This window comes from Notamacropus eugenii, chromosome 2, assembly GCF_028372415.1.
Source record: "Notamacropus eugenii isolate mMacEug1 chromosome 2, mMacEug1.pri_v2, whole genome shotgun sequence".
NCBI lineage: Eukaryota > Metazoa > Chordata > Mammalia > Diprotodontia > Macropodidae > Notamacropus > Notamacropus eugenii.
In genome coordinates this window covers 2,673,046-2,685,188 of record NC_092873.1, presented here as the reverse complement: position 1 = coordinate 2,685,188, position 12,143 = coordinate 2,673,046, and the positions used below count along the sequence as shown (strand labels likewise).

Here is a 12,143-nt window from a genome sequence, read left to right as displayed (position 1 = left end):
ACATGCAGTAAGTTGTCAGGTCATAATAATTCTTCCTATCTAAAAGCTCTTGCCTCCATTCTGTAATTTTTAGGCACCCAGGCTCCCTGAGAATTCAGGCCCTCTTCACCCTCAATCTGGGATATTAAATGAGATCCTCATGATTTTCTCTCTTTCCATTGTCTTCCTTATTCAACCATCCTTCACAAAGTTTCCAAAATATTCTGCTTCCAGCAGACTAGGCCCCTGTCCTTCAGAATATCCAGTAGATCCCTCTTGCTGCTCATAGTATATAAAACATGGGAATTCTTTCATTGGGTATTTAGGGACCTGACTAACCTCCCAGGAGGACTCATTTCTCATTATTTTTCTTCATACACACTGCATTCTGACCAAACTGGATTTCCATTTCTCCTCCAAAGGAAGCCTGCCTTGCCTATTTTCCATGAATATGAACAAGCTTCTCCTTTTTTGAGTGCCCTACTTCCTTCACTTATCTATCAGAATCCTTATTGTTTCTTCAAAACCTAGATCATTCCCTGTCCCCCCTCCTTCTCTGAGATTCACAGCTGAAAGCATTTTCCTCCTCATTTTTTACTATAGTTTTCTCTCTAGTGTTCTCTTTCCCCTTTCGCTCCCTTACTCCCTCTCTATGTCTCCTTTGACTCCCATCACTCATTACTGCTAGATATTATTCTCTGTAAATGGCAGATCTTATCCCCTCCACATTAAAGCAGAAGACAACTATGTGTTCACTGTCCTTGTGTCTGAAGCCCTGAACACCAGGCCTTGCATCTGCTGGTAAAGAGGAGAGTCAATTTAGAGGAGGAAGGAAGTTTAGGGGCAATCAAAGACACCCTGTAATCTGTTCTGTCAGAGAACCTATAATCTGGCTCAATATACACTGAGTTAGGCCAATTTGATTGATAAACTCCTTGTGTACCCATATCCTGTAGACATCTATGTGATATAGTGGTTGAGTATTTGATTTAATGTCAGAAATGTTGGAATGCAAATCCTGCCTCAGGTATGTACTAGCTGTGTGAACCTGGGCAAATCATTTAACCTCACTTTGGCTTCAGTTTCCTCATCTGTAAAATGGGGAGAATGATGGCACCTACCTGCCACTGTTGTTATGAGCATCAAGTGAGACAATACATATAAAGCATTTTACATAGCATCAGATGTAGATCTTCTCTCCCCACAAATGAAGGGGATGAATTAAGAGATTGTTAAGGTCACTGAAGTTCTAAACCTTAAGAGCTGTGATCCCTAAGGGTGATCTCTCCCTTTATTTGAAGGCCAGTCAATAACTCCAGAATATCAGATGTCCTACCTATTTACCCAGCATTCACTCTCTCTTCATTGTGGCTTTGCTAGGGATGAGAGTTTCGTTTCCATTCTCTCTCTCTCTGACTCTGATCCTCCAGGCTCTGCTTCTTCTCTAAGACACTTTGCCAAGCAAACACAGTCCTTTGGGAACAAAGTGAGATTGTCTTCAGGGGAAGTAATCCCACTCTAAGTTTTCCTCCCATCAGGTCTAGGCTCCCTGAAGTCCTAAGATGACATATCTTCAAGTGTTCCAAATGTACCCACACATATACCAGCCACACAACATTGGGACCTGCTCTCCTGTGCATTACTGTGCACAGAGGATGAGGCAAGATCATGAGAAGAAGTGATCATTACCTACTCTCCTAACTTCCCAGGAGTGATTTTTTTTTACCAATTACTTGGAAATTTTGCAGTAGTGGCTATAAACTACATTTCTTGGTTACTTTTGAGTTTGCTAAGCTTATAACTCTATACCTGTGATAGCCAGGTACTGATTTGGTTGTTGTTACTTTACAGATTTTCTATTCCTCATATTAACTAGTAAATAACCAATCACTCCATCAAGTGGCATTCAATGAGCATGTTCTATGTGTCAATGACTCCAAATACAGTTCACTTGATGAGACACAGTGTAGAGAGCTCTGAACTTGAAGTCAGCATAGATGAGTTCAAATACTATGTTAGACACTTACTGGCTGTGGGCAAGTGTCTGTGAAGTGAGTGCAAAGAATAGCACGTATCTCATGGATTTTTCATAAGGATAAAATGATATATGTCAAGTGCTTTGTGAATCTTAAAATGATACGTAAATGCTTAATGTCATTATAGATATTATTTTTAAAAGAATGATACATCATATAACTATGGATCTATTTATCTCTCTCTCTCTCTCTCTCTCTCTCTCTTTCTGTCTCTATCATGTTGCTCTCTCTCTTTGTGTCATTCCATCTCTCCCTCCCACTCTCTGTAGAATATGAAAAATATGGGCTATTCACCACTTTGCAATATCTTGAATGGTTTGCAATTAGGCTTGTGTTAAGTTGGGCAATATCAACCGGCTAACAAAAATAATTATTGAGCCTTTTATACGGACAAAGCACTGTTATACACACTTGAAATACAAATATATGAAAGAAATCAACTCTTCTCTCAAGGAGTTTGAATTCTATATGAAAAATATGTATTCATTCAAATATATACATAGGAATTTTGAGATAATTGTGGAAAGGTACCAATCACTGGGGTTGGAGGGGGTTGGGAGGATGACTCAGGAAAGACTTTTTCAGGGAGGTAGTTCTTGGGTAGACTCTTGAGGGAAGTATGGGATTCTTCAAGGTAGAGGTAAGAAGAGAGAGTGTTCCATGCATGAGAGATGGATGACCAGTGTGTATGCACAGCAATGGAGCATGAGATGCTCTGTGTGATGTGTGGGACAGCAAGAAAGTCACTGCAGATTGTGGACTGGGGAATAAATCTAGCAAAGCAGCTAGGAGCCAGGCTGAATAGGGATCTTATGGCCAAATCATGTAGTTCATATTTTATCCTAGAGGCAATAAATAAAAAGCTCCTGGGTTTTATTGAATAGGGTAATAATATGGTCAAACATGTACTTAAATGAAATCACTTTGCATCTGAGTAAGATGAATCAGAGCCAGGAGATGTTTAAGTGAAATGTCCCAAATGTGAGGTCATGGCAGTGTTCCAAGTAAGAGGTGATCCAGGCATGAATTAAGGTGCTGCTTGTGTGAGCAGAGAGGAAGGTTTGGGTGTGAAATATGTTATAGGAGTAGAAACTACATGATTTGGCATCACACTGGCAAAGATAGGGGATGATGGAGAATTAGGAGTTGAGAATTACCATATGGGTGTGAAACTTAGAGACCGGAAGGAAGGTGGTATAGTTGACAGGAGGGGAAATATGTTTGAAAAGCATATTGGGTATTTAGTTTAAAATATCCAGTCAGTAAATCAGTAATTCAGCAATCATTTAGTAAGCTTCCATTACATGCTATTTAGGAATAGATGCACAGAAAAAGAAAAAACTGAAGGGAAAAGGGAGATTATGCTGGTACTAATAAGTACATATAAGATCCACACAGAGTATAGGGAAAGTAACCTTAGTAAAGAAGACATCAGCATCTGGGGGGACTGGGAAATGCCCCCTGCAGATGAGACTTGAGCTAAGAGCTGGAGAAAGCCAGGGAAACCAAGAGGCAGAGGTAAGGAGAGAGAGCATTCCAAGCTGGGAGGCAGCCAGGTAAAAGGACTGGAAATGGGAGGGAGCATCATGTGTGAAGTGAAAGAAGTAGACCTGGACTATAGAGTACAGGGTTAGTTGTAATATGAAAGAAAGGTCAGAATGGTCTGGGTTGTGATGAATTTTTAGTGCTCTAAATTAGTTTATATTTGATTTTTCCAGTAATAGGAATGCCCTGGACTTTCCTTAGTAGTGGGGAGACATGGTTATCAACGCTGTACTTTAGCAAAGTTACTGGAGTAGAATATGATATGTGGAGAACAAAATGTGCTATCTTGAACACCCCTGAAGAAGATTGCCACTCTTAGCTTACACTCTTAAGCTTAGTCCCTTCACAGCATACACTGGTTATATATATGAGCAGTACAAATGCTGAATAATGAATACATCCATTTATTACATAAAACATAGGAAACAGAAATGAAATTAGTTATATAAATTCACACATATGTAAGAAAAAGTGAGCTTTCCAGTTGAGTGATATATGATACCAGTGTATCCAAGGAGCCAGGAAAGATCATATGTGAGGAACAGCAAAAGGAAAAGTCTGGCTGAATCATAAAGTATATGAAGGGATATAATATATAATAAGCCTTGAAGGGTAGTTTGAAACAAGTTCTGAAGGTTTTTAAATGTGTAACAGAAAGGTTTCAATTTTATTGCAGTGGTGATGAAAGCCACTGAGTTGCTGGAGGAGATGAGTGACATGGTCAGGTCTTTGCTTCTACAATATTACCTTAAAGGCTTTGAATGTGCAAAAATACATGAACACACTTTCACATATATGTTTATTTGGAGGCTGGCATATTTATAATAGCTGAAAATTCTGACAGTGGCTTGACTTAATGGAAATTGTTCTAGTACCTTTTTTGTATTGGATTTTGTTTGTCAGACTCTCTACTGCTACCAAATGGATGTGTGTTTTTGGACAGGTCATATGACAACTTTTGAGCTGAATTTCCTTCTTTGAAAAAGGAGAAGGTTGGACAAGAAAACCAGAAAGATGTCTAGTGCACTTAATTTTCCGTGAGTCCATAGCTCTCTCAGACTCAATTTCTTTACCTGTAAGATGGGGAAAACAACATTGTAGTACCTACCTCATACCGTTATATTGAAAATCTAATTTGGTCCAAAGTGACCTATGACCTTGGAATCAAAGAGAATTGGTTTCAAATCATATATCTCCTACATTCTAGTTGTGTGACCAGGGGAAGACTCGACTTCTCAGTACCTACCAAGCAATTCTCTAACATTGTAAATCACAGATGAGTTTTAGTTCACCAGTCTACATAATTGGAATTCAATGGAAGAATTGTCATGTACAGATTTCCCCAAATCAGTGAAGTTACAGGTTCTGACTCCTCTTCCCTTCTTCTATGTGAAAGTATTTAACAATAAATGTGAACCATCACCACCAGTGCCATCACCACCATCATTATTGATCATATCACTATAATCATGTTAAAGATGTTTAATTCTTTTTGATAACTTTTAAAGGCTATTAAGAGGAGCATTCAGGAGGCTATTGTTTGTCATACCCACAGAGCTGAGATTTTGTTGACATATTGAAGCAATGAGATGGGATGATCTCTAAACCAATCCAATAACTAACTATTAAGGAAAAGAAAAGAGATTATCCTTTCTTGGATGTCTCTCTGAACTACTCTTCTGAAATTCAAGAACTAACTCATGAACAACTTTTTACAAGAACTTTTACAGCCTGTTTTACCTCCTTGTTTCTCAGACTGTAGATGAGGGGATTCAGCATGGGTATGACAATACCATAAAACACAGAGGCCACTTTATCATTTTCTTGTGACTCTGTGGAAGAAGGCTGAATATACATGTAGGAGAGTGTCCCATAGAAAATGCTGACAGCAGTCAGGTGGGAGGAGCAAGTAGAGAAGGCTTTGTGTCTCCCTGCAGCAGAGGACATCCTCAAGATGGCAGCCAGGATGTAAATGTAGGAGAAGAAGACGATCAGCATTGTACTTAACAGGTTATAACTTGCCAAAATGATTAACAACATGACATTAACATCAATATTAGAACAGGAAAGGGCCAGTATTGGGGGCAAATCACAAAAGAAGTGATTGATTGTATTGGAATCACAGAAGGTCAATGAAAAGAGAAATCCTGTGTGTATGGTGGCAGTCAGGGAGCTCACAACATAGGATCCAGTGACCAGTTGGATGCAGGCCCTCTGGGACATGACTATGGGATAACGGAGTGGGTTGCAAATGGCCATGTAGCGATCTACAGCCATGGCAGCCAGAAGGTACAATTCAATTATGGCAAATGTGCCATAAACATATAACTGTATCATACACCCTGTGAATGAGATGGATTTATCTGAGACCAAGAAGTTTACTAACATCTTGGGAGTGATAGCAGAAGTACAACAGAGGTCAACAAAAGTTAAGTTTTGTAGGAAAAAATACATAGGAGTGTGAAGGTGAGCATCACACTTGATGAGCAGAATCATCCCAACATTGCCCACTAGAGATGTCATGTAGATGACCAGAAACACAAGGAAGAGGATGTACTGGACTTCTTGGTGAACTGCAAATCCCAGTAGAATGAACGCATTCACTCCAGTGCCATTGCCTTGAATCATGGCTTTCATATAACCTGCAACCTTACAGAGAGAAGGACCAAGGGATTTTAATGAGCTCAAATTGTAATGAAAGAGAATTTAGTTTAATAAAGACTCATATTTTGTTGAAAAAATTTGTTTTCACATTACCTTTATTTTTCAATTTATCCCTCCCCACTAGGTGACCCAAGGAACCATTCCTTTTAACTCCAAAGTTCATTAAAAAGGAGAAGAAAAGAGTTTAGCCAAGCCAACCTATACACCAAGTGTGACTGTGGATTTGATGACATGTTCTCTTGTGCTCTGAGCTATGTTTTCTAAACTTCCTGCTCTTGAGGCAGTTTAGAAATCTTGAGTTTCCTTGTGACTTTTAACCTGGCTCTTAAAGACAGTTTCCCAAGGAGATCAGTCATGTTTGTTCTCAGCCTTGAGAACACAAGAGGAATAAGTGTCTAGTCTCCCTGGTCCTGTCCTGAAGGGAAAACCCCTTGTTGGGCTGTGTAAATCATAACACTACTGGGTTACATTCATCCAACATTCTAAACGTGGCAAGATGCTTTACATTTCTTTGTTTTAAATTTAATCCTCACAGTTGCCCTTGGTGTTTCCATTATCACCATTTTATTGAAGAGGAAATTAGGCAGGGAGAAATTAATTGATTTGCCCAAGGTTTCAGCACAGAAGTGTAAGACAGGAGTTGAACTCAAGACTGCCTGACTCCAGGTTCACCACTCCATTCAATATATAAACTTGCTTCTTCCTTGTTTGATATTGAAAGACATCTCATAGCACTCTAAAAAGACCATTAGTATTGGTAGTGAGGTTTGTCCTGGAGGTGCTCCCGTGACATTCTTTCTTTCTCTGGAGTAGAAAAAAATGAGTCTGTAGGGTTATTTATATCTAGGGAATCACTGGTTGTTAGAGCTGGAAAATGAACCCACAGGTCAGAACTAGAAAAGGCTCTAGATGGGAAGTGTTAGCTCTTTGTGAAGGGACCCTGAAACCTTGAACCTAGAAAGATGTAAGATCTGAGGAACTTCAGAATGTCAGAATTAAAAGGAATGTTAGAGATCATGTGGCAAAGTCTCTTTCTTTTAATAGAATATGAAAGAGGCCACAGGGAGCTTCTGAGTCATTGGCAGAACTAGACTAAAAATCAGGCATCCTTACATCCAATGCAGTGCTTGCTGCTTTTTAAAAAATTTTCGTTTGGAGACTTGATCTCCTTATCTTTTGTAAGCTAGATGTACAGTGGCCAAAGATTTCCCAATGTCTCTGGTAATTCCGTTTCTGACTTGGGCTAGTCCATACCTCCTTCTGTAGCCTGGTGGCCCACTGCTCCTTGTGGATCCTTCTAGTGGAGCTCTCCTTACTGGGGACAGCCCACTGGTTCTTGACTCACTGTGACTCACAACACCTTACTTCTTGAGTCCCTGAACCCAAGGGTTCCATTAGTCTCAACCTCCCTTAGTAATGGGGATTGTAGGTATGTTTCATAATCATCTTTCTCTCAACCCATAGCCATACCTATGTTCTCATCTCTCCCATGTTCCTTTTCCTTGCAGTGGCTGCACTTTCCCAGTCCATAAGTCGTGTACATAGAAGTGTAGCTAAGCCACATTTCTGCGGTGTTAGCCTATAAAAATCTCTGTTTTTTGTTATTGTCCCCTCAACCCTACAGTCTCACCTTTTCTTCTCCAAGGAAAGATCAGAGAGGTTAGTTTTGTGTGTTTGTCATTCTTTGTCAAAGAAGACCATGCTATCAGACAAATAATGACATGACTTTGTACTTGACTTTGGTTTTTTTGAGTGAGTGAGGGCTGTGCATGTCACCAGCCTCACTTCTCCTCCAGAGTCATCTGAATCCAGTGACCAGATATTCATCAGGATGCCTGTAGATGACCTAGGATGAGGCAACTGGGATTAAGTGACTTGCTGAAGGTCACCCAGCCACTGAATTTTAAGTGTCTGAGGTGAGATTTGAACTTAGGTCCTCCTGACTCCTGCACTGGTGCTCTATGCATTGTACTACTTAACTTCCCCTAGAGATGTTAGTTAGTGATTTGTCAGATGGAATGTTTGAATCAATCTTGGTTCTGCCCACAACAAATAGTTCCCTCTTCCCAGCTTACCTGCTTCTTTTGGTGGCATCTCAATGCCCTCCATTGCCCAGGCCCAAATCTGAGTCATTCACCTCTTCCCATTTCCTCATCAGTCACATTCGATAAGTTGATAAGTTGTCTTAATTCTACATATGAAACAGCTCCTGACTCCCTCCTGTAAGTATTAGGCACACAGGCATCCTGAGAATTCAGGCCCACATCACCCTATGTCTGGGCTCTTAAGTTGTCTCCTAATGACTTTGTCTCTTTCTCCATCATCTTCCTCATTCTCCCATCCTTCAGAAAGTTTCCAAAATTCCTTCCTAAGGCACACTAGTCTCCTGTCTTTCTCCAGAATATCCAATAGCTTCCTATTGCTGCTCATAGTATATCATACATGGAAATTGTTTCTTTGGGTCTTTCAGGACCTGGTTCTACTGTCTAAGACTCATTTCTCATGGTGTCTTATATACAATGTACATTCCAGCCAAACTAGACTGACAGTTCTCTTCCAAAGTAAGCCTGTCTTCTCTGTCCTCTGTGAATATGAACAAGCTTCTCCTTTCCTGAGTGTCCTACTTCCTTATGTTATCTTTCTGAATCCTTATTGTTTCTGCAAGGCCTTCATCAGGCACCTTGCATCCTCTAGGGAGCCAGCATTTTCTGAAATTCACAGTTGATCGGATTTTCCTCCTTAAATTTTACTATGGTTTTTTCTCTATTGCTCTCTTTCTCTGATTCTGTCTCTCTCCCTTTTATTCCGTTCCTCCCTTGTATGTCTCCATTATCTCCCAATATTGATTACTTCTATATATTTTTCTCTGTAAATGGCAGATCCTGTCCCCTCCCCATTGTAGTAGAAGACAGGTATCTTGAGTAGCAGGATAATGTGCTCTCTGTACTTGTATCTGAAACCCTGGACACCAGGCTTCACATCTACTGGTTCACAGGAGAGGAAATGAAAGAGGAAGGAAGTTTAGGGGCAATCAAAGACACCCTCTAACCTGTTCTGTTAGAGAACCTATAATTTGGCTCAATACACACTGAGTAAGGCAAATACGATTGATAAACTCCTTTGTATATTCATATCCTGTAGAATCTATGTGGTGTAGTGACTGAGTGTCAGAAAGGTTTGAGCTCAACTCCTGCCTCAGATACTTACTAGTTGTGTGAACCTGGGTAAACCATTAAATTCCCCTTGTCCTCAGTTTCCTTCACTGTAAAATAGGGAGAATGATGGCACCTACTTGCCATGGTTGTTATGAGGATCAAGTGAGATAATATATGTAAAGCATTTTATGGACCACAAGGTATAGATCTTTCCTCCACAGAAATGAAGTTGGTGGACTAAGTGATCCTTAAGGTCACTGAAGTTCTAAACCTTAAGAGCTCTGATCCCTGAGGCTGATCTCTCCCTTCCCTTGAAAGCCAGTCAGGAACTCCAGAATGTTAGAGGCTCTACCTATTCACCCACCATTCACTCCATTGTGGCTTTGCTAGGGGTGACAGTTTACTTTCCATCCTCAGAACCAGGCCCTCTGACTCTCTCACCCTGATCCTCCAGGCTCTGCTTCTCCTCTAATAAGACACTTTCCCAAACAGACACAGTTCATTGGGAATAATAAGAGATTGTCTTCAGGGAAAGTAATCCCACTCCATGTTCTCCTGCTCCCATCAGATCTAGGCTCCCTGGAGTGCTAAGATGACATATCTTCAAGTGTTCCCAATGTATCCATACATATACCAGGTACACAGCATAGGGACCTGCTCTCCTGGGAATTTCTGGACACAGAGGATGAGGAAAGATCATGAGAAGTGGTGATCATTAGGTATTCTCCTTTTAACTTCCCAAGAGAGGCTTTTTCCAATTACTTTGGAATTTTACAGGATTGATTATAAATTACATTTCTTGGTTACTTTTAAATTTGCAAAGCTTATGACTCCATACCTCTGAGAGGCAGATACTGCTTTTGTTATTATTTATTACTTTATGGATTTACTTATGCTGGTATAAACTAGTAAAAAATCAGTCACTTCATCAGTTGGCATTAAATGATCATCTTCTGTGTGTCAAAAACTCTGCAAGAAGGTCAAGATTTAGATGCCATTCCCTTGATGACACACAATAGAGACAGCTCTGAACTTGGAGTCAGGCCAGATGAGTTTAAATACTGTTACAGAAACTTACTAGCTGTGGGCAAGTGTCTGTAAAGTGAGGATAAATAACAGCACCTATCTCATGAATTGTATGTGAGGATCAAATGCTATAACATGTCTAGTGCTTTGTGAACCTTAAAATGAGACATAAATGTTTAATGCTATTATAGATATTATTATTTTTAAAGGAATGATACCCACACCATAAATCTATGTATCTGTGTATCTATCCATCATGTTGCTGTCTCTCTTTGTGTCATTCTATCTCTCCCTCACATTCTCTGTAGAATATGATAAATATGATCTATTCATGACTTTGCAATGTCTTGAATGGTATGAATTAGGCTTGTGTCATTTAAGTTGGACAATGGGTAATCTATCAACCGGCTAATAAAAATAATTATTGAGCCTTTTATATGGACAAATCATTGCTATAGACACTTGAAATACAAACATATGAAAGAAATCAACTCTTCTCTCAGGGAATTTGAATTTTATGTGAGAAATATATATTCATTCAAATATCTATATCTCTATATATATGAATTATGAGATCATTCTAGAAAGACACCAATCACAGGGGTTGGGGGGAGTTGGGAGGATGACTCAGGAAAGACTTTTTCAGGGAGGTAGTTCTTGGGTAGACTCTTGAAGGAAGTATGGGATTCTTCAAGGTAGAGATAAGAAGAGAGAGTGTTCCAGGCATGAGAGATAGATGACCAGTGTGTATGTACAGTAATGGAGCATGAGATGCTCTGTGTGATGTGTGGGACATCAAGAAAGTCACTGCAGATTGTGGGAAGGGGAATAAGTCTAGCAAAGCAGCTAGGAGCCAGGTTGAATGGGGCTCTTATGGCCACATCTTCTAGTTCATATTTTATTCTAGAGGCAATATAAAGCTCCTGGGTTTTGTTGAGTAGGGAAATAATATGGTCAAACATGTACTTAAGGAAAATCACTGAGGCAGCTGAGTAAGATGAATCAGTCAGGAGACATTTGAAGAAAGGGCACAACTGTGAGGTCATGGCAGTGTTCCAAGTAAGAGGTGATCAAGGCATGAATTAAGGTGCTGCTTGTGTGAGCAGAGAGGAAGGGTTGGGCATGAAATATGTTGTAGGAGTAGAAACAACATGATTTGGCACCTCATTGACAAAGATAGGGCATGATAGGCAATTAGGAGTTGAAAGTTACCATATGGGTATGAAACTTAGAGACTGGAAAGAAGGTGGTATGCTTGACAGAAAGGGAAATATGTTTGAAAGGCATATTGGACATTTAGTTCTAAATGTTCAATCAACAAATCAGTAATTCAGCAATCATTTAGTAAGCTTCCATTATATACTAATTAGACATAGATGCACAGAAAAAGAAAAAAACTCAAGGCAAAGGGGAGATTATGCTGGTACTAATAAGTACAAATAATATCCACACAGAGTATATGGAAAGTGACCTTAGCAAAGAAGACATCAGCATCTGGGGGGACTGGGAAATGCCCCCTGCAGATGAGACTTGAGCTAAGAGCTGGAGAATGCCAGGGAAAGCAAGAGGCAGAGGTAAGGAAAGAGAGCATTCCAAGCTGGGACGTAGCCAGTTAAAAGGACTGGAAATGGGAGGGAGCATCATGTGTGAAGTGAAAGAAGTAGGCTTGTGTTCTTGGACCACAGAGTACTGGATTAGTTGTAATGTGAAAAAAAAGTCAGAATTGTCTGGGTTGTGA

At 39.9% G+C, this 12,143-nt stretch overlaps 1 protein-coding gene and 1 long non-coding RNA gene across 2 annotated transcripts in view; one reads left to right on the top strand and one right to left on the bottom strand.

The window, feature by feature from the left end:
- LOC140524246 (uncharacterized) overlaps positions 1 to 12,143 on the top strand; it is a 173,146-nt gene that overhangs the window by 34,869 nt on the left and 126,134 nt on the right. The gene's annotated exons all lie outside the window — the stretch shown is intronic.
- Positions 5,259 to 6,188, bottom strand: LOC140523304 (putative olfactory receptor 5AK3). Its single transcript, XM_072638233.1, has one exon. It carries the CDS (start codon positions 6,186 to 6,188, stop codon positions 5,259 to 5,261), a length of 930 nt encoding a protein of 309 aa, XP_072494334.1.

What these genes read in the sequence shown, in the direction of transcription:
- LOC140523304 (XM_072638233.1), bottom strand. Translation starts at nt 6,188, where the DNA reads ATGATTCAAGGCAATGGCACTGGAGTGAATGCGTTCATTCTACTGGGA.